This window comes from Bufo bufo, chromosome 5, assembly GCF_905171765.1.
Source record: "Bufo bufo chromosome 5, aBufBuf1.1, whole genome shotgun sequence".
Lineage (NCBI taxonomy): Eukaryota > Metazoa > Chordata > Amphibia > Anura > Bufonidae > Bufo > Bufo bufo.
The window spans coordinates 22,448,307-22,471,142 of NC_053393.1; the positions used below are offsets into that span (position 1 = coordinate 22,448,307).

The 22,836-nt window shown below is 43.3% G+C and overlaps 1 protein-coding gene across 8 annotated transcripts in view; it reads left to right on the forward strand.

Moving 5' to 3' along the window:
- Positions 1-22,836, forward strand: part of TSNARE1 (t-SNARE domain containing 1) — a 235,351-nt gene that overhangs the window by 67,231 nt on the left and 145,284 nt on the right. For all 8 annotated transcript variants that reach the window (XM_040432067.1, XM_040432068.1, XM_040432062.1 and 5 more), the window contains 3 exons: positions 10,969-11,059; positions 13,841-13,915; positions 17,719-17,778. In XM_040432067.1, coding sequence (XP_040288001.1) covers positions 10,969-11,059; positions 13,841-13,915; positions 17,719-17,778 — 226 coding nt within the window. The remainder of the gene's footprint in view (positions 1-10,968; positions 11,060-13,840; positions 13,916-17,718; positions 17,779-22,836) is intronic.

Below are 22,836 nucleotides of genomic sequence, written 5' to 3' on the forward strand. Positions count from 1 at the left end.
ACATAGGAGGCAGTATTATAGTACTTATATTCTTGTATATAGGAGGCAGTATTATAGTAGTTATATTCTTGTACACAGGAGGCAGTATTATAGTAGGTATATTCTTGTACATAGGAGGCAGTATTATAGTAGTTATATTCTTGTACATAGGAGCAGTATTATAGTAGTGATATTCTTGTACATAGGAGCAGTATTATAGTAGTTATATTCTTGTACATAGGAGCAGTATTATAGTAGTTATATTACTGTACATAGGAGCAGTATTATAATAGTGATATTACTGTACATAGGAGCAGTATTATAGTAGTTATATTCTTGTACATAGGAGCAGTATTATAGTAGTTATATTCTTGTACATAGGAGGCAGTATTATAGTAGTTATATTCTTGTACATAGAAGCAGTATTATAGTGGTTATATTCTTGTACATAGGAGGCAGTATTATAGTAGTTATATTCTTGTACAGAGGAGCAGTATTATAGTAGTTATATTCTTGTACATAGGAGGCAGTATTATAGTAGTTATATTCTTGTACATAGGAGCAGTATTATAGTAGTTATATTCTTGTACATAGGAGCAGTATTATAGTAGTTATATTCTTGTACATACGAGCAGTATTATAGTAGTTATACTCTTGTACATAGGAGCAGTATTATAGTAGTTATATTCTTGTACATAGGAGGCAGTATTATAGTAGTTATAATCTTGTACATAGGAGCAGTATTATAGTAGTTATATTCTTGTATATAGGAGGCAGTATTATAGTATTTATATTCTTTTACATAGGAGCAGTATTATAGTAGTTATATTCTTGTACATAGGAGCAGTATTATAGTAGTTATATTCTTGTACATAGGAGGCAGTATTATAGTAGTTATATTCTTGTACATAGGAGGCAGTATTATAGTAGTTATATTCTTGTACATAGGAGGCAGTATTATAATAGGTATATTCTTGTACATAGAAGAAGTATTATAGTACCTATATTCTTGTACATAGGAGCAGTATTATAGTAGTTATATTCTTGTACATAGGAGCAGTATTATAGTAATTATATTCTTGTACATAGGAGACAGTATTATAGTAGTTATATTCTTGTTCACAGAAGGCAGTATTATAGAAGTTATATACTTGTACATAGGAGCAGTATTATAGTAGTTATATTCTTGTACATAGGAGCAGTATTATAGTAGTTATATTCCTGTACATAGGAGCAGTATTATAGTAGTTATATTCTTGTACATAGGAGCAGTATTATAGTAGTTATATTCTTGTACATAGGAGCAGTATTATAGTAGATATATTCTTGTACATAGGAGCAGTATTATAGTAGTTATATTCCTGTACATAGGAGCAGTATTATAGTAGTTATATTCCTGTACATAGGAGCAGTATTATAGTAGTTATATTCTTGTACATAGGGAGCAGTATTATAGTAGTTATATTCCTGTACATAGGAGCAGTAATATAGTAGTTATATTCTTGTACATAGGAGCAGTATTATAGTAGATATATTCTTGTACATAGGAGCAGTATTATAGTAGTTATATTCCTGTACATAGGAGGCAGTATTATAGTAGTTATATTCCTGTACATAGGAGGCAGTATTATAGTAGTTATATTCTTGTTCATAGTAGGCAGTATTATAGTAGTTATATTCTTGTTCACAGAAGGCAGTATTATAGAAGTTATATACTTGTACATAGGAGCAGTATTATAGTAGTTATATTCTTGTACATAGGAGCAGTATTATAGTAGTTATATTCCTGTACATAGGAGCAGTATTATAGTAGTTATATTCTTGTACATAGGAGCAGTATTATAGTAGTTATATTCTTGTACATAGGAGCAGTATTATAGTAGATATATTCTTGTACATAGGAGCAGTATTATAGTAGTTATATTCCTGTACATAGGAGCAGTATTATAGTAGTTATATTCTTGTACATAGGGAGCAGTATTATAGTAGTTATATTCTTGTACATAGGAGCAGTATTATAGTAGTTATATTCTTGTACATAGGAGCAGTATTATAGAAGTTATATTCTTGTACATAGGAGCAGTATTATAGTAGTTATATTCTTGTACACAGGAGGCAGTATTATAGTAGTTGCATTCTTGTACATAGGAGAAGTATTATAGTAGTTATATTCCTGTACATAGGAGCAGTATTATAGAAGTTATATTCTTGTACATAGGAGCAGTATTATAGTAGTTATATTCTTGTACACAGGAGGCAGTATTATAGTAGTTGCATTCTTGTACATAGGAGAAGTATTATAGTAGTTATATTCTTGTACATAGGAGCAGTATTACAGTAGTTATAGTCTTGTACATAGGAGCAGTATTATAGCAGTTATATTCTTGTACATAGGAGAAGTATTATAGTAGTTATATTCCTGTACATAGGAGCAGTATTATAGTAGATATATTCTTGTACATAGGAGCAGTATTATAGTAGTTATATTCCTGTACATAGGAGGCAGTATTATAGTAGTTATATTCTTGTACATAGGAGCAGTATTATAGTAGGCAGTGTTTTAGTAATTGTAATCTTGTCTGTAGGGGCAGTACTTTGGGGTGGTCTTTGTTCGGGTACCTGCATGTCTTGTCATGTAGACGTGGCCTCCTCTGACACCAGGTGGTGGTTCTCCTGTGGACCCCTGTACAGATGTGACTGTGTGGAGGTGGTCTCGTCGTGCACACGCTCATTAGGTATTATTAGTATTTATTCATTTCTTTTACGGTTTCCCCGATATGTGAGTTGAGGACACATCCGTTTCTATAGTTACTGCCGTTTCCTGCTCCTCTCCGTGTAGAATACAGGACTTTGTCACCTCTCCTTTCTCTATAACCTACTTTTCAGCACATATGACTGGTAACTTGGTTGGACCGATCCTAAAATGTCCTGTCTGTATGTTTTCATCCATTTAGTTGTAGAAATGGTACAATTATCAGAATCTCTGCTTGCTTTCAGTGAATGATGACCTCCTTTATATCGTGGACTGAAGACTTTCCCATTCAGCTGCGTACATGTATCCAATCTATGGATTCCTCTGGGCAGATCTATTGTCCTCTCACTGATACACTGTAACAGACCCCGGCTTTATAGAAGTAGGACTTGATTTGGAGCATTTTCTGGCTTCTCAGTATGAGATTTTATTCCCCATTTAGATGAGTGCTTGTATATGCTGAGTCCTGTCTGACCACCGTCGTGGGCCCCATGCTGGCTGCTGGTGGTGGTTGTCTGACAGTGGAGGTGTGCTTCTCTGCTGCTGACTGCTATGGAGTGACCTCCTCACCTGCCCAATTCACCTGCTCTCCAGAGGCGGCGCTTGTCCTCGTTCCAGTCCCTAAATCTGGAATGACTAGCCTCTCATCAGCAGGAACGGTCGCCTCTTTCGACATGTTTTTAGTTTAGAAAATAGTTCTGTTCCCTCTACGATAGAAATACTGGCACACCTTTTCTTCCCACTCTTCATCGGCCTCTTCTCTCATTCCTCCTGGTAATCTATTAAAAAAATAATCTTTAATTGCTGCAGAATTGGGTTTTTCGAGACCTTAATACCAATGACCTGTCCTCTGGGTCTGATCGACGGGGGTCCCGGGTGTCTGACCCCCACCGATCAGATATTGATGACCTATCCAGAGGATAGGCGTGAAAGGTTTGTTTTTCTGCTATAACATTTTCTGTAAGTCACTTTCGTTTTAGAACTACACATTCTGCATGATGAGGAACGTTCTTGCCTAAATCGTGCAGCTGCTGCTGGGCTTCCTGTGGAGAAGGCAGATATGGCTTATTAGCGTCCCTGCCATCCCCGTCCATGTATACTCGGTGCTCAATGAAGTAGACTAGGAAACGGCTTTAATGCTTGCTGCTCCGGTCCAGGTGATCAGTTTACTGCACTAGCTGCTGGGTCTTAACAGACCCCGATCTGCTCTGCAGCGCGTGTCCGGGGGCTTTATGCATGAACGTCGGAAATGTCTGGAGAAGCAGACACTGGATCGGTGTCACTTCTTCTCTAGTTCACTTCCTGTTCAGTACATTCAGGGAAATCGCACAAAAGTGGTACAATCTGATTTGAAAAGCCTTGTAGGGATGGGAGATGCAGGCTAGTGTGTCCCGAGTGGCATAGACCTACTCCTCTATTTGAGGAGGACCTGTCACTATAAATTGCAATGTAATCTGCAGGCAGCGGGTTATAGAACAGGAGGAGCTGAGCAGATTGCTGTATAGTTTTGTGGGAAAAGATTCTGTAAAACTTTTAAACTCCTGCTTTTTTCTTACTTCTTCAGTTGTACCAGGAGATATCTGTGTAAGGGTGTATACATAGATAGCTGTCAGTGACTGATAATTGTACACAGGGAGGTGTGATCAGTGATTAATAGCATTGTCTGTGTAAGTGTGTATACAGAGATAGCTGTCAGTGACTGATAGTTGTACACGGGGAGGTGTGATCAGTGTTAGCATTCTCTGTGTAAGTGTGTATACATAGTCAGCTGTCAGTCACTGATGGTTGTACACAGGGAGGTGTGATCAGTGTTTGATAGCATGCTCTGTGTAAGTGTGTATACAGAGATAGCTGTGAGTGACTGATAGTTGTACACAAGGAAGGTATCAGTGATTAATAGCATTCGCTGTGTAAGTGTGTATACATAGTCAGCTGTCAGTCACTGATAGTTGTACACAGGGAGGTGTTATCAGTGATAGCATTCTCTGTGTAAGTGTGTATACAGAGATCTGTCAGTCACTGATAGTTGTACACTGGGAGGTGTGATTAATAGCATTGTCTGTGTAAGGGTGTATACAGAGATAGCTGTCAGTCACTGATAGTTGTACATAAGCTGTCATCAGTGATAGCGTTCTCTGTGTAAGTGTGTATACAGAGATAGCTGTCAGTCACTGATAGTTGTACATGAGGAGCTGTTATCAGTGATAGCAGCCATGTTTTTCCAATCCTGGGTAAAGCAGCATTCCCATCTGGGACATTTATAGCCTACTGATAGAATGGCACCTGAAGGATGTCAGTAGAGAGCATACTGTGCATGCGTAACGTCCTCTCAGTCTCCTGCTATGGACCTTCCATCCCACGGCGGCCGCACACGTGCAGCTTGTTCTCCCCTCACTTCTGGGGCTGCTCCCAGAGGTGGACACTGATTACATATCCCACATGTGGGCTCTGTAACGCACATCCCGACATGTCACGGTACATCATTTTGGAAGGAGCAGCGTCCATTGATCTCCAGATGAAAAGTGACACAGTAGAGAGATGCGAGGCATGGAAGCTGGCGCTCCGTCCTCAGTGGCATTGCATGTAACCCCTTCACCGTCAATAGGACTTGATGCATATGTTACCTGAAGTGATTAATGTGGAGCCATCGCTGCAACTTTAGGAAATAAGCCCATTTTCTGGTTAATCTGGTCAGAAGCCGGCCGTGCAGAAAAGCATGCACTTACACAGCAGGCCTCTCGTCGTCGGACCCCCTTACCACCCCCTCTCCTACTTATCTGTACAGTGCTCTGCAGCTCTCCTGAAAATCCTCTGCCTCCCCTGTGAGCATCCAGCGGCTGCAGAGCAGATACGGACCGCCGGGACTATGCGCACAGCTTGTGGAATGAATGGAGAGCCGAGCGGCCGGTAAAGGAGATTAATGGCGGCTGCAATGGACGGAACACCTGAGGATGATGATTTTGGATCTCATCCTTGCCCGGGGTGACATGAAAAATCTAAGCCTATTTTCACACTAGCGTTAATATTTTCCGGTATTGAGATCCGTCATAAGGTCTCTCAATACCGGAAAAAACGCTTCCGTTTCATTGTCAATGAAATTCCGTAGAAATTGTCCCTGGAGCCGCGTATTCAGTGACCAGTGACGGAGAATGTATGTGAAGTGTGCAGAGCCGAGTAGTAAAGCGGCTCCGTTATGTGTGTATACTGCGCGGGAGAAGAGTGGTGGAGGTAACGAGGCGGCGATCACACGTGACGGGCCGTGGGAGAATACCTGGAGATGTTTCCACGGTAACCCCTGCGCACTTTCCAGCTGACTCATCCACCGGCACGCCACATGTCGGGAGATCACACCATCCTGCTCAGATTCTGCATCTGCCTGGAGCCACAGCAGCACAGAGTATCTGTTCAAGAGGTTCTCATTAGGATAAGCTGAGATGTAGCAGAGCTGAATGTGTACATGGTAACGTAAGTCACGTGGATAAAAAAAAAAGCGCAGTTGAGGATTTGCAGCACTCGCTGCTCTAAAGTCACACATGACATACATTGAACACAATTTTTTGCGGCTGCTATGTCGCTTATAGTAACGTGATCACATTTACCAAAATTACTCAACATTGCAGTCTGTTGTGCGACTGGAGTGTATCCCTAGTCGATTGAAAGATTGATTTTGAATGAAACCTTTATCGTGGTCAGATTTTTGTTTTTAGAGCTTCAAATCAACTCAGTAGACAGAGGCAAATTATAAAACGTTAGCCATCTGCAGCCCCCCCCAGGGGGAGTTAGCGATTACTACCTACAGATTTTTACAGTCACCACTAGAGGGAGCTCATGGGATTATTGCATACAGATATATATATAGCCACCACTAGAGGGAGCTCGGGAGATTACTGCATACAGATATATATATAGCCACCACTAGAGGGAGATCGGGAGATTACTGCATACAGATATATACAGCCACCACTAGAGGGATCACAGGAGATTACTACATACAGATATATACAGCCACCACTAGAGAAAACTCAGGAGATTACTACAGACAGATATATACAGCCACCACTAGGCGAAGCTCAGGAGATTACTACATACAGATATATACATCCACCACTAGGGGGAGCTCAGGAGATTACTGCATACAGATATATACAGACATCACTAGAGGGAGCTCAGGAGATTACTACATACAGGTATATACAGCCACCACTAGAGGGAGCTCAGGAGATTACTACATACAGATATATACATCCACCACTAGGGGGAGCTCAGGAGATTACTACATACAGATATATACAGCCACCACTAGAGGGAGCTCAGGAGATTACTACATACAGCCACCACTAGAGAAAACTCAGGAGATTACTACAGACAGATATATACAGCCACCACTAGGCGAAGCTCAGGAGATTACTACATACAGATATATACAGCCACCACTAGGCGAAGCTCAGGAGATTACTACATACAGATATATACATCCACCACTAGGGGGAGCTCAGGAGATTACTACATACAGATATATACAGCCACCACTAGAGGGAGCTCAGGAGATTACTGCATACAGATATATACAGCCACCACTAGGGGGAGCTCAGGAGAATACTACATACAGATATATACAGCCACCACTAGAGGGAGCTCAGGAGATTACTGCAAACATATATATACAGCCACCACTAGGGGGAGCTCAGGAGATTACTGCATACAGATATATACAGCCACCACTAGGGGGAGCTCAGAAGATTACTGCATACAGATATATACATCTACAACTAGGGGGAGCTCAGGAGATTACTACATACAGATATATACAGCCACCACTAGAGGGGGCTCAGGAGATTACTGCATACAGATATATACATCTACAACTAGGGGGAGCTCAGGAGATTACTACATACAGATATATACAGCCACCACTAGAGGGGGCTCAGGAGATTACTGCATACAGATATATACAGCCACCACTAGAGGGAGCTTAGGAGATTACTACATACAGATATATACAGCCACCACTAGAGGGAGCTCAGGAGATTACTACATACAGATATATACATCTACCACTAGAGGGAGCTCAGGAGATTACTACATACAGATATATACAGCCACCACTAGTGGGAGCTCAGGAGATTACTACATACAGATATATACAACCACCACTAGAGGGAGCTCAGGAGATTACTGCATACAGATATATACAGCCACCACTAAAGGGAGCTCAGGAGCTTACTACATACAGATATATACAGCCACCACTAGAGGGAGCTCAGGAGATTACTACATACAGATATATACAGCCACCACTAGAGGGAGCTCAGGAGATTACTGGATACAGATATATACAGCCACCACTAGAGGGAGCTCAGCAGATTACTACATACAGACATATATAGCCACCACTAGAGGGAGCTCAGGAGATTACTACATACAGATATATACAGCCACCACTAGAGGGAGCTCAGGAGATTACTACATACAGATATATACAGCCACCACTAGAGGGAGCTCAGGAGATTACTACATACAGATATATACAGTCACCACTAGAGGGAGCTCAGGAGATTACTACATACAGATATATACAACCACCACCACTAGAGGGAGCTCAGGAGATTACTACATACAGATATATACAGCCACCACTAGAGGGAGCTCAGGAGATTACTGCATATAGATATATACAGCCACCACTAGGGGAGCTCAGGAGATCACTGCATACAGATTTATATATACAAACACCACTAGAGGGAGCTCAGGAGATTACTGCATACAGATTTATATTTACAGCCACCACTAGGGGAGCATACTAGTGCTCATACAGCTCCTATATGAAGCTTGCTTTAGTCCGATCCTGCATACATTTTCTACTACTGTCCATAAGTTACAAGGAGATGAGGCAGAGGGACCTGAGTAACAGAAGACTTTAGGATCAGACTACGCACGGTTTGTAGTCTGTAACCATGGAGACAGATATTTACATACAGGAACTGTAGACAGTGTAAAAAAATTTTAATCAAGCCTTTTTACAGATTTGCTTCATTTTCTTTCAGATTAGAATGTGTCAACCCCTTAAGTAAAAGTTTTTCCAGTGCCCTAAAACTTTGTACTGCAACTTCTACAGTATTATAAACTGACCATGTGGGGGGGGGCAGACATTTCATGTATTCAGCGTGCGCTGCGCAGGGTCCGTGCGGAGTCGTTACAGCCCCGATAGGAGGAGAAGTTGGGAGATTAATACCACTCCGTACGTCATCGCCGGTCGTCTGCCTCTGCCTAATGCCACCGCCGAGATTCTGCAGCCAGCTCGTCCACGAGACTACAAGGGGTCGCCGGGGGCGTGCTAACTATTACCGTAATGAGGCGCCGCTCATCACTGGTTTATTAAATGAAGGGAAGTTTGCTGAACAACGAGAAATTGCCTCTCTGATTTCTCTTTAATGAGCGCTCTCTGATGAAGCGTGTCCTAAGCAGCGATTTGGGGATGGCGAGCGGTATTACATAATGTGCCTAATATCTACAACAAATGAAATGGTCCGATCGGGGGGGTTTAATAAGGGGGTCGTGTCCCCCAACACCACTATGATGACCTCCATTGAGCATACTCTTCATTCTGTTTGGTGCCACATTATTATTATTATTATTATTACATTGCAACATGATTGCTTTACGTTCTTTGTGCTGATCTGGAGTGAAATCATCACTTGTGCTCCAGTCACATCCAGAGCTGCATTCATCTATCAAGTAGCTGTCGATGTGTCCAGGTCATGGTTTTATAATTACACCTGCTGCCTCCCATTATGATTGGACGCGTGAGGATGCGCGGCTCTCACACCGTTGGCGCTGGCGTCCGGAGGCGCCGTCCTCTTATCCGGTAGATGTAGACCTTAGCAGGCTCGTAACGCGGGGCCTGGTCACTGACCGATTTCCATGTTTGGTATCCGTACCCATTATTACATCTCACGCCTTCACTGATTAACCCCGAGTCAATGTTTGTCATAATCGTTACATAGCACAAGGTGATTCAGAAACTGTAACTCCACTTTTAATCCTCAATTTTAACTAAAATCGACTCATTTTATACTCCAGTCACAACCAAAGCTGTGTTCGTGTCTCTGCTTGTTTCCAGTTAGGCCCCAGGACGTCTTATCCCCTTTCTGCCTCTTCTGTTTTAGTGTCTACTGCGGTGACTTACGGGAGATGTTATGTGACCATCATTTTACACTTCACATCCACTGTTCTAAAGCTCCAGTCACACCCAGAGCAGCATTTCCCCATCTACTGACTTCTCGCTTGCTCACAAACAAGCAGGCCCTCGCGTTTCCTCCCTGTTGTGTCGGTGCGGTACAAGGCCTCGGCTAATGGGGTGTGTTATGTGATCATCATTTCAGAGCGCTGTTCTTCTACTCCAGTTACAACCAGAGCTGTATTCACCAATCTACCTGTAGTCCTCAGTTATATATCATCACATCTCCTCCCTGACACCACCTGCTATGTCAGTAAAGCATCCTTCGGTGGTGCATCCGAGGATGTTGTATGGAGGTGTGCTGCAGCCAGAGCTGTATTCACTATTCTGCTGATTACCTGTTGGCTCTTATCTCGGCCCCCTGCTGCTTTGGGTGTTGCCGCGGTGCCTTCCTGTTTATATGAACATCATTTTACCCATTCAATCTATTATTCTTGTGTTCCAGTCACACCCAGAGCTGCATTTAATAAACCACCAGCTTCCTCTCATCACTCGTATCCCCTCCTTGCTTGCTGCATAACATCCTCAACTACAATGCAATATTATGGGAATGTGTATTACTATTATTTGTCTTACACTCCAGTCACACCCAGAGCTGCATTCACAAGTTTTTTTTTTTTTTACATCCAGGGCCTGTAACAAGATTCCTCTGCTGCAATGCATTATGGGAGATGCAGTGTTATGAGCATCTAATGCTCCAGTCACACCCAGAGCAGTTGACCGTTTTTCTTGTGAGCCCTTGTGGAGGTATAGAACATCCTGTGCAGTGGTGCGTCCCGGGAGAAGACGGGTGTACGTCCTCTAGTACACACTGCACATCTTGTAGAGAAGTTTTATCTCTCCCAAAAGTGAAAGCCAGCAGAATTGTGAATGCAGCTCTGGATGCGACTGGAGAATAGGATCGAATGCAAGTTCTCTAACTGGAATGGGGTTTGTTAATGGAGCTGCCCTTGTTGTAGTTTTTATCTTTTTATAATTTTTTTATTTTCTGTGTTTTTAGGCATTTCACACAGCAGGAAACCAATAACACCATAACTTCCAGCACCAAATCTATTCGCCATCTCTCCGAGATTGTCAAAGGCTCGATCCGGGTGAGTGTCCGCGCCCGGTTACTCGGGCTCCTGGGGTGCTTGCAGACGCGTAATTATAAATCAGTGTTTTATTTTCTGGAGGACATGCGCCCTGCGGGGAAGCCTCCGGGACCCACACACGGGGACTACGGAATATCACGATTGTAGCGATATATACCGCCCTACGGAATGTTCTAATGCTGGTTTATAACATGTGATGCTTATTTTGTTTGTTTTTCTTTATAGACTTTGTCCTCGCGTTGAATACTGCGACTGGTAGAATATACTATATGTTACCTGAGGTGAAAGCTGGTGGTTGATTTACCGCCCATGTGGGCGTCTGACGTCACAGGCTTGTGATTGATTCATTTCTATATATATATATAATTTGTATCCTTTGACTCTGTTTGATCGGCTGTTATGCCGAAACGCGTCCAGGTATATCCTTGATGCATATTATGATCAGAAAATAAAACAAAACACTGATTTATAACTACACGCCTGCTGGGATTTCTCGGGACTACACGTGCAGTGTGAATGTGATTGTGTGCCGACCGGCCTGTAACAGTCATAGTACAAAGGGTTAATCGGAGAAAAATATTCTACAGTTTTCAATCCAGCGCCTGGATCTGAATACTTTGGTAATTGCATAGAATTAAAAATGTAGCATAGCCACTGAGCTATTTAATAAAATGTTTCTGTATAGCGCCACCTGCTGTTTTTTTATTCTTATTATTTCTTTGTCCTGCTCACTGAGATGGCCGCACATGCTCAGTTCCATCCTTTCAACTGCCTCCTGAGCTGCGATGGGGAGAGCATGGACACGCCCCCTGAGCTGTGATAGGGAGAGCATGGACACGCCCCCTTAGCTGCGATAGGGAGAGCATGGACACGCCCCCTTAGCTGCAATAGGGAGAGCATGGACACGCCCCCTTAGCTGCGATAGGGAGAGCATGGCCACGCCCCCTGAGCTGCGATAGGGAGAGCATGACCACGCCTCCTGAGCTGTGATGGGGAGAGCATAGACACGCCTCCTGAGCTGTGATGGGGAGAGCATGGACATGCCCCCTGAGCTGTGATGGGGAGAGCATGGACACGCCCCCTGAGCTGTGATGGGGAGAGCATGGACACGCCCCCTGAGCTGTGATGGGGAGAGCATGGACACGCCTCCTGAGCTGTGATGGGGAGAGCATGGACACGCCCCCTGAACTGCGATGGGGAGAGCATGGACACGCCCCCTGAGCTGCGATGGGGAGAGCATGGACACGCCCCCTGAGCTGTGATGGGGAGAACATGGACACGCCCACTGAGCTGTGATGGGGAGAGCATGGACACGCCCCCTGAGCTGTGATGGGGAGAGCATGGACACGCCCCCTGAGCTGTGATGGGGAGAGCATGGACACGCCCCCTGAGCTGTGATGGGGAGAGCATGGACACGCCTCCTGAGCTGTGATGGGGAGAGCATGGACACGCCTCCTGAGCTGTGATGGGGAGAGCATGGACACGCCCCCTGAGCTGTGATGGGGAGAGCATGGACACGCCCCCTGAGCTGTGATGGGGAGAACATGGACACGCCCCCTGAGCTGTGATGGGGAGAGCATGGACACGCCCCCTGAGCTGTGATGGGGAGAGCATGGACACGCCTCCTGAGCTGTGATGGGGAGAGCATGGACACGCCCCCTGAGCTGTGATGGGGAGAGCATGGACACGCCCCCTGAGCTGTGATGGGGAGAACATGGACACGCCCCCTGAGCTGTGATGGGGAGAGCATGGACACGCCCCCTGAGCTGTGATGGGGAGAGCATGGACACGCCTCCTGAGCTGTGATGGGGAGAGCATGGACACGCCTCCTGAGCTGTGATGGGGAGAGCATGGACACGCCTCCTGAGCTGTGATGGGGAGAGCATGGACACGCCCCTGAGCTGTGATGGGGAGAGCATGGACACGCCCCTGAGCTGTGATGGGGAGAGCATGGACACGCCTCCTGAGCTGTGATGGGGAGAGCATGGACACGCCCCTGAGCTGTGATGGGGAGAGCATGGACACGCCCCCTGAGCTGTCAGCTTGATATAAATCTAGCAGAGCAATGAATGGGGAGATCTCTGGAACCATGTGAGGTCCAGGGCTGGTTCTAGCTTTGTTATACAGAGATTGTCCTGTACTACATGATGTCTCACGTTAATTTTTTGCATTAGTCACGGGATGACCCCTTTAATTCATCCATTATCTTGTTGCCCTTAGCAGCCAATCACAGTGCTGCGTTCAGTTTTATAGAGCCGTTCCTATGGCTAGTTAAGGGGCCACACGTGGGGCGTGACCGGTCACCTCCGGTATATTCCCAATATCTGCTCTGTTCATAATTCCTTATGGTCCCACCGCGGTATTTATACAGGGATTAACGCGGCTTACATGCGCCATATTTGATTATACCTGCCGTTACAAAATGTACAATGTTAAAAAAAAGGGGGCTATATTGATACATTTGCTAAACATTTTTGACACAAATGTTTTTTTTTTTTTTTTTTTTACGGGCATGTGCATGCGACGGGTCACGGAAAAATGCGCTGTGTAGTCACGGGTTGACCACCGGATGTGTAGTTTGTCACGCCGCCTGTGGCTTCTCACTATGGTTTCCATAAACTCCATTGCGGATTGACAGGTTTCATGCTGAAACCCACATGAGAATCCACGGATGGCCTGTACACGGAGACAGAGGGTTGTGCTTAGTGAATTGCTCTCAGAGATCATTCTTCCTCGCTGTAACTGATTGCCACCACTTCTCTTTCTTCTGGCCTCTTGCAGCAGGATCGTCTGCAGCTGGACCGACTGAAGAGCCAGTTGTCGGAGGCCATCCAGCGCTACGGAGCAGTGCAAACGGTAAGACGCGCGCCGCAGCAGCCGGTGTCCCCTCCTCCACTACCTTCCATCAGTTCCTCCTGACGCTACTGAATATCTGCTATTATACAAAAACACATCATCAAAGAAAGATACTATGCACTCAACACAAGTGATATAAACGTATCAGAAGTGTAGTAAACGCCCCAGAACGTGCAGTCCATGGACCCTTCCGTCATCAGGTGGGTGACAACCAATGTGAACAACATAACCAAAGCTTCAAAGGGATTCTGTCACCAGGTTTTGTGCTATAGAGCTGCGGACATGCACGGCTAGATCGCCGCTAGCATGTCCGCAATATACCGGTCCTATAGGGCTGTGTGCTTTTAATTTCTTTAAAAAAGGATTTTATAGATATGTAAATTAGTCTTGAATGTGTCCAAGGGGCTGTACGAACCTTCCTTGTGCCCAACCACGCCCGTCTGTGAAGGAGCCCAGTCACGCCCGCCTGGTGAAGGAGCCCAGCACCGCCTATGTCCTCCGAATCTCCTCCTTTCGTCATCGATAGATTACCGTAATCTCGCGATGCACGAGCTCGCACATGCGCAGTTCTTTCCCTGAGGCTGATGCCAGCACAGGGAAAGAACACTATACCGGCACTGCGCATGCGCGAGCTCGTGCATCGCGAGATTACGGCAATCTATAGTTGATGAAAGGAGGAGATTCGGAGGACGCAGGCGGTGCTGGGCTCCTTCACAGGCGGGCGTGGCTGGGCTCCTTCACAGGCGGGCGTGGCTGGGCTCCTTCACAGGCGGGCGTGACTGGGCTCCTTCACAGGCGGGCGTGGCTGGGCTCCAGGAAGGTTCGTAAAGCCCCTTGGACACATTCAAGACTAATTTACATATCTATAAAATCCTTTTTTAAAGAAATTAAAAGCACACAGCCCTATAGGACCGGTATATTGCGGACATGCTAGCGGCGATCTAGCCGTGCATGTCCGCAGCTCTATAGGCCAAAACCTGGTGACAGAATCCCTTTAAAGGGGTTATCCACACAATAGGCATCACTAGTGTCAGATCAGAGGGGGTACAACGCCCTCCATCCACACCAATCAGCTGTTTATTTTTATTTTACTCTTGTATCTAGGCTAGAGGCCGTATCTCACCTTGTATCTAGGCTAGAGGCCGTATCTCACCTTGTATCCGGGCTAGAGGCCGTATCTCATCTTGTATCCGGGCTAGAGGCCGTATCTCATCTTTTATCCAGGCTAGAGGCCGTATCTCATCTTGTATCTAGGCTAGAGGCCGTATCTCATCTTGTATCCAGGCTAGAGGCCGTATCTCATCTTGTATCCGGGCTAGAGGCCGTATCTCATCTTGTATCCGGGCTAGAGGCCGTATCTCATCTTGTATCTAGGCTAGAGGCTGTATCTCATCTTGTACCCGGGCTAGAGGCCGTATCTCATCTTGTATCCGGGCTAGAGGCCGTATCTCATCTTGTATCCAGGCTAGAGGCCGTGTCTCATCTTGTATCCGGGCTAGAGGCCGTATATCACCTTGTCTCCAGGCTAGAGGCCGTATCTCATCTTGTATCCGGGCTAGAGGCCGTATATCACCTTGTCTCCAGGCTAGAGGCCGTATCTCATCTTGTATCCGGGCTAGAGGCCGTATCTCATCTTGTACCCGGGCTAGAGGCCGTATCTCACCTTGTATCCAGGCTAGAGGCCGTATTTCATCTTGTATCCAGGCTAGAGGCCGTATCTCATCGGCGGGCGTGGCTGGGCTCCTTCACAGGCGGGCGTGGCTGGGCTCCAGGAAGGTTCGTAAAGCCCCTTGGATCTAGCCGTGCATGTCCGCAGCTCTATAGGCCAAAACCTGGTGACAGAATCCCTTTAAAGGGGTTATCCACACAATAGGCATCACTAGTGTCAGATCAGAGGGGGTACAACGCCCTCCATCCACACCAATCAGCTGTTTATTTTTATTTTACTCTTGTATCTAGGCTAGAGGCCGTATCTCATCTTGTATCCAGGCTAGAGGCCGTATCTCATCTTGTATCCAGGCTAGAGGCCGTATCTCATCTTGTATCCAGGCTAGAGGCCGTGTCTCATCTTGTATCCGGGCTAGAGGCCGTATCTCATCTTGTATCCGGGCTAGAGGCCGTATCTCATCTTGTATCCGGGCTAGAGGCCGTATCTCATCTTGTATCCAGGCTAGAGGCCGTATTTCATCTTGTATCCAGGCTAGAGGCCGTATCTCATCTTGTATCCAGGCTAGAGGCCGTGTCTCATCTTGTATCCGGGCTAGAGGCCGTATCTCATCTTGTATCCGGGCTAGAGGCCGTATCTCATCTTGTATCCGGGCTAGAGGCCGTATCTCATCTTGTCTCCGGGCTAGAGGCCGTATATCACCTTGTCTCCAGGCTAGAGGCCGTATCTCATCTTGTATCCGGGCTAGAGGCCGTATCTCATCTTGTATCCGGGCTAGAGGCCGTATCTCATCTTGTATCCGGGCTAGAGGCCGTATCTCATCTTGTATCCGGGCTAGAGGCCGTATCTCATCTTGTATCCGGGCTAGAGGCCGTATCTCATCTTGTATCCGGGCTAGAGGCCGTATCTCATCTTGTATCCGGGCTAGAGGCCGTATATCACCTTGTATCCAGGCTAGAGGCCGTATCTCACCTTGTAGCCAGGCTAGAGGCCGTATCTCACCTTGTATGCAGGCTAGAGGCCGTATCTCACCTGGTATCTAGGCTAGAGGCCGTATCTCACCTTGTATCTAGGCTAGAGGCCGTATCTCACCTTGTATCCAGGCTAGAGGCCGTATCTCACCTTGTATCCAGGCTAGAGGCCGTATCTCACCTTGTATCCAGGCTAGAGGCCGTATCTCATCTTGTATCCGGGCTAGAGGCCGTATCTCATCTTGTATCCGGGCTAGAGGCCGTATCTCATCTTGTATCCGGGCTAGAGGCCGTATATCACCTTGTATCCAGGCTAGAGGCCGTATCTCACCTTGTAGCCAGGCTAGAGGCCGTATCTCACCTTGTATGCAGGCTAGAGGCCGTATCTCACCTGGTATCTAGGCTAGAGGCCGTATCTCACCTTGTATCTAGGCTAGAGGCCGTATCTCACCTTGTATCCAGGCTAGAGGCCGTATCTCACCTTGTATCCAGGCTAGAGGCCGTATCTCACCTTGTATCTAGGCTAGAGGCCGTATCTCACCTTGTATCCAGGCTAGAGGCCGTGTGTCATCTTGTACCCGGGCTAGGGTTGCACCACAGGGTCCTAGAGCCTCCTATTAATTGTACAGTTTCCCCAATAATCGTCTCCTTTCCTCTAATATTGAAATCTCTTAAATTTCTCATCATTTCAGTCTCACAGAGGAAACTTTATTCCAACATCTTCTTGATGCAAGATTTATTTGTCAATAAGTGTATATTTACCGTTTATTTTATTTTTTTGTTATATAATATTATATATATACATTTTTTTTTTTACTTTCTCTGTATCTGGATGCCATTCGTTAAGATCTTGCTGTGATGTGCTTAAAAAAAAAATAATATATACATTTTAAACGATCAATTTGCATAGAAATGGTGTTGGTTTCTCCTGCAATCTCCCCTGGTGTTCACAGGACAGTGATGCCCGACAGTAACGAGCACTCAGGATAAATATGAGCGGAAAGCAGTTAGAAATAAATATATTTGGTGCTTTTTTAAGCATTTCTATGCCGGCATGCTTAGAAACCACATACCCTGCAGGCAGCGCTCACTCCCATCATGTAATGAAAGCGCTATGGGAATATGATCAGGAGCTGACACCACTCTGTGTTTTCTCTAACCCACAGAAAATAGCGGAGAAATCCAAGTCGTTACTGAGCGGCGGCGGCCAGAGAAACCAGGAACAAGTAAGTAACAGTGTAAAAATATAATACACTCATCAAGACCTGGAGACTCACTGCAGACATCATACCGCAACCATACAGACAGCAAATGGGCTGATGTACACGCTCCAGTTACATGAGAAGGCTGCCCTGTACAGAGTAGGCAGTATTATAGCAGTTATATTCCTGTACATAGGAGCAGTATTATAGTAGTTATATTCTTGTACATAGGAGCAGTATTATAGCAGTTATATTCCTGTACATAGGAGCAGTATTATAGTAGTTATATTCTTGTACATAGAAGCAGTATTATAGTAGTTATATTCTTGTACATAGGAGGCAGTATTATAGCAGTTATATTCTTGTACATAGGGGGCAGTATTATAGTAGTTATATTCTTGTACATAGGAGCAGTATTATAGTAGTTATATTCCTGTACAGAGGAGGCAGTATTATAGTAATTATATTCTTGTACATAGGAGCAGTATTATAGTAGTTATATTCTTGTACATAGGAGGCAGTATTATAGTAATTATATTCTTGTACAGAGTAGGCAGTATTATAGCAGTTATATTCCTGTACATAGGAGCAGTATTATAGTAGTTATATTCCTGTACATAGGAGCAGTATTATAGTAGTTATATTCTTGTACATAGGGGGCAGTATTATAGTAGTTATATTCTTGTACATAGGAGCAGTATTATAGTAGTTATATTCCTGTACAGAGGAGGCAGTATTATAGTAATTATATTCTTGTACATAGGAGCAGTATTATAGCAGTTATATTCCTGTACATAGGAGCAGTATTATAGTAGTGATATTCCTGTACAGAGGAGCAGTATTATAGTAGTTATATTCATGTACATAGGAGCAGTATTATAGTAGTTATATTCTTGTACATAGTGGAAGTATTATAGTAGTGATATTCTTGTACATAGGAGCAGTATTATAGTAGTTATATTCCTGTACATAGGAGCAGTATTATAGTAGTTATATTCTTGTACATAGGAGGCAGTATTATAGTAGTTATATTCTTGTACATAGGAGCAGTATTATAGTAGTTATATTCTTGTACATATGAGGCAGTATTATAGTAGTTATATTCTTGTACACAGGAGCAGTATTATAGTAGTTATATTCTTGTACATAGGAGGCAGTATTATAGTAGTTATATTCTTGTACACAGGAGCAGTATTATAGTAGTTATATTCTTGTACATATGAGGCAGTATTATAGTAGTTATATTCTTGTACATAGGAGCAGTATTATAGTAGTTATATTCTTGTACATAGGAGGCAGTATTATAGTAGTTATATTCTTGTACATAGGAGCAGTATTATAGTAGTTATATTCTTGTACATAGGAGCGGTATTATAGTAGTTATATTCTTGTACATAGGAGGCAGTATTATAGTAGTTATATTCTTGTACATAGGAGCAGTATTATAGTAGTTATATTCTTGTACATAGGAGGCAGTATTATAGTAGTTATATTCTTGTACATAGGAGCAGTATTATAGAAGTTATATTCTTGTACATAGGAGCAGTATTATAGTAGTTATATTTTTGTACATAGGAGCAGTATTATAGTAGTTATATTCTTGTACATAGAGGCAGTATTATAGTAGTTATATTCTTGTACATAGGAGGCAGTATTATAGTAGTTATATTCTTGTACATAGGAGGCAGTATTATAGTAGTTATATTCTTGTACATAGGAGCAGTATTATAGTAGTTATATTCTTGTTCACAGAAGGCAGTATTATAGTAGTTATATTCTTGTACATAGGAGTAGTATTATAGTAGTTATATTCTTGTACATAGGAGCAGTATTATAGTAGTTATATTCCTGTACATAGGAGCAGTATTATAGTAGTTATATTCTTGTACATAGGAGCAGTATTATAGTAGTTATATTCTTGTACATAGGGGCAGTATTATAGTAGTTATATTCTTGTACATAGGAGCAGTATTATAGTAGTTATATTCTTGTACATAGGAGCAGTATTATAGTAGTTATATTCTTGTACATAGGAGGCAGTATTATAGTAGTTATATTCTTGTACATAGGAGCAGTATTATAGTAGTTATATTCTTGTTCACAGAAGGCAGTATTATAGTAGTTATATTCTTGTACATAGGAGTAGTATTATAGTAGTTATATTCTTGTACATAGGAGCAGTATTATAGTAGTTATATTCTTGTACATAGAGGCAGTATTATAGTAGTTATATTCTTGTACATAGGAGGCAGTATTATAGTAGTTATATTCTTGTACATAGGAGGCAGTATTATAGTAGTTATATTCTTGTACATAGGAGCAGTATTATAGTAGTTATATTCTTGTTCACAGAAGGCAGTATTATAGTAGTTATATTCTTGTACATAGGAGTAGTATTATAGTAGTTATATTCTTGTACATAGGAGCAGTATTATAGTAGTTATATTCCTGTACATAGGAGCAGTATTATAGTAGTTATATTCTTGTACATAGGAGCAGTATTATAGTAGTTATATTCTTGTACATAGGGGCAGTATTATAGTAGTTATATTCTTGTACATAGGAGCAGTATTATAGTAGTTATATTCTTGTACATAGGAGCAGTATTATAGTAGTTATATTCTTGTACATAGGAGGCAGTATTATAGTAGTTATATTCTTGTACATAGGAGCAGTATTATAGTAGATATATTCTTGTATGTAGGAGGTAGTATTATAGTAGTTATATTCTTGTACATAGGAGCAGTATTATAGTAGGTATATTCTTGTACATAGGAGGCAGTATTATAGTAGTTATATTCTTGTTCACAGAAGGCAGTATTATAGTAGTTATATTCTTGTACATAGGAGCAGTATTATAGTAGTTATATTCTTGTACATAGGAGGCAGTATTATAGTAGTCATATTCTTGTACATTGGGAGCAGTATTATAGTAGTTATATTCTTGTACATAGGAGCAGTATTATAGTAGTTATATTCTTGTACACAGGAGCAGTATTATAGTAGTTATATTCTTGTACATAGGAGGCAGTATTATAGTAGTTATATTCTTGTACATAGGAGCAGTATTATAGTAGGTATATTCTTGTATATAGGAGCAGTATTATAGTAGTTATATTCTTGTACATAGGAGCAGTATTATAGTAGTTATATTCTTGTACATAGGAGCAGTATTATAGTAGTTATATTCTTGTACATAGGAGCAGTATTATAGTAGTTATATTCTTGCTTCACCATACCATGAAGACCACACTTAAAATACAGATAAATACTTTATTACATAATATAACATTAGAAATACAATAAGTTGATAAGACAGATTACAACTTGCCGTACAGTAAAACGCTATGACTGATGATGACTCTACCAGACTCGGGGTCTGCTCTACCTCCTCCACAAGACCCCCTTACATCCAGATGTGCGGCAGTGATGTAAATAGATGGTGTTTATCCGGATAGTTATTACATCTAGTGCTCCTCCTGACGCCATACCTCATATACACTTCTCTTTTGGCCAAATCCCAAACCGTTGTGTAGTTCGAGGTACAAACACCTTTTGCAAAATATTCCACATCGAGATGTGGCCGTACAGAGGCAAAAGAGTAAATCAAGCAATGTGTCAAGAAAGAACAAAGGGAGAACCGAGTAAATCAGTATAAATACTGGATATATAAAGTACAGAGCCTGGGAGAGTCGGCCACCGCCTTACTCTGGTTCAGCAGTAGCATCTACCTACAGTTCGCTTCTATGCCGCACAAAATTGCAAGCTTTGTCTCAGTTAAGACCTCTGCTGTCTTTTAGTGAATGGAATTAGTTTTACATTGTTGTAATCGTGTCTCATGCTGACATAGGCCATAGCCTTTTTACAACACAGTACTAAGCTCTCGTGCCCCATATCCAGTATGTTAGCCTGTAGTTCAGATTTATTGACGAAGACTACAACTCCAACCATGCCCTGGTAGCCACAAAGCTGTAGTCTTGCAACTGCCTGAGCATCACAGGTTGAACCACACCAGACTGACGACAAGTCATGGCCGTGTGTTCTACAATAGGCCGGGCCGTGTTTGATTAGATCTCCGTTTGCTGTCAGTGTAGGTAATACACCTCATTATGGTTTGTTACAATTCAGTCTAAGCAATCCTTAGTGAGCCATTATCTGTAATCTGGAGCCCAAACTGATACAATGTGTCTGCACTGATACATTGTAGCAAACCCGAGGAAATGAAAGATATGTGACAGTTTATATTTGTCACAGAAATTTACTGTAGCGATGCATTGTAGCAAACCTTCAGCTGTGCAAGCAGGAATTGGTCAGGATGGATTTTCAGCTATCAGATGTCGTGAAGAATTTTTCCATTGCTCGACAGGTAACATGGATCTTGAAAATGGTGAAAAATGGAAATACACACAACCTAAAGGTCGGCTCCCTGTTTGCCATCAGTAAATGGGCCCTTCTCTATTCGTTCCCGAAAATATATCATTCAGACATAATGCCTCTCACATCTGGGGTGTCGTTACTATTGTATCCATTCTTGAAAATGCTCTATGAGCTGTAAACTTCAGACTGATACATTGTAGCAGAGTCTGAGGACACAGGAAGGAGCTTTCTGTGCAGATATTCAGACAGATACTGGAAGTACTGGTTGCCTTTTGGATCCATACTGGTCATTTATTAGTCCGTGGCGTTTGTCGATGGCGGATCGCTTCACCCCCTGATTCGCGGTTGCCTTCCAGTCCGCGCTCAGCCGCCAGCGCTGGTGAACCCGTTGTCATAGAATAAATGGAGAGTTTTATCCGAAGTGTCACCTTGCGGAGGGGAAGTGTCTGTTTCCTATACATTTAATAATTTCACGTCTCCGTCGCTTCTTCTGGAGACAAAAGGAGCTGACATAGGATTCAGCATGAAGGCTGCGTCGCTAATCAGATTAAGGCGAGCGCTCTCGCCCGGGCTTCCTGACCTTGAGAGATATTAGCAAGGATTGTGGGTGATGTGAGGAAAAACATACGGATTTCTTCCTGAGCGAAATAATAGGATGATGCGAGCGGAGTCCTGTCCTCGCCTCCTCCCCAACCCTCCACAGAT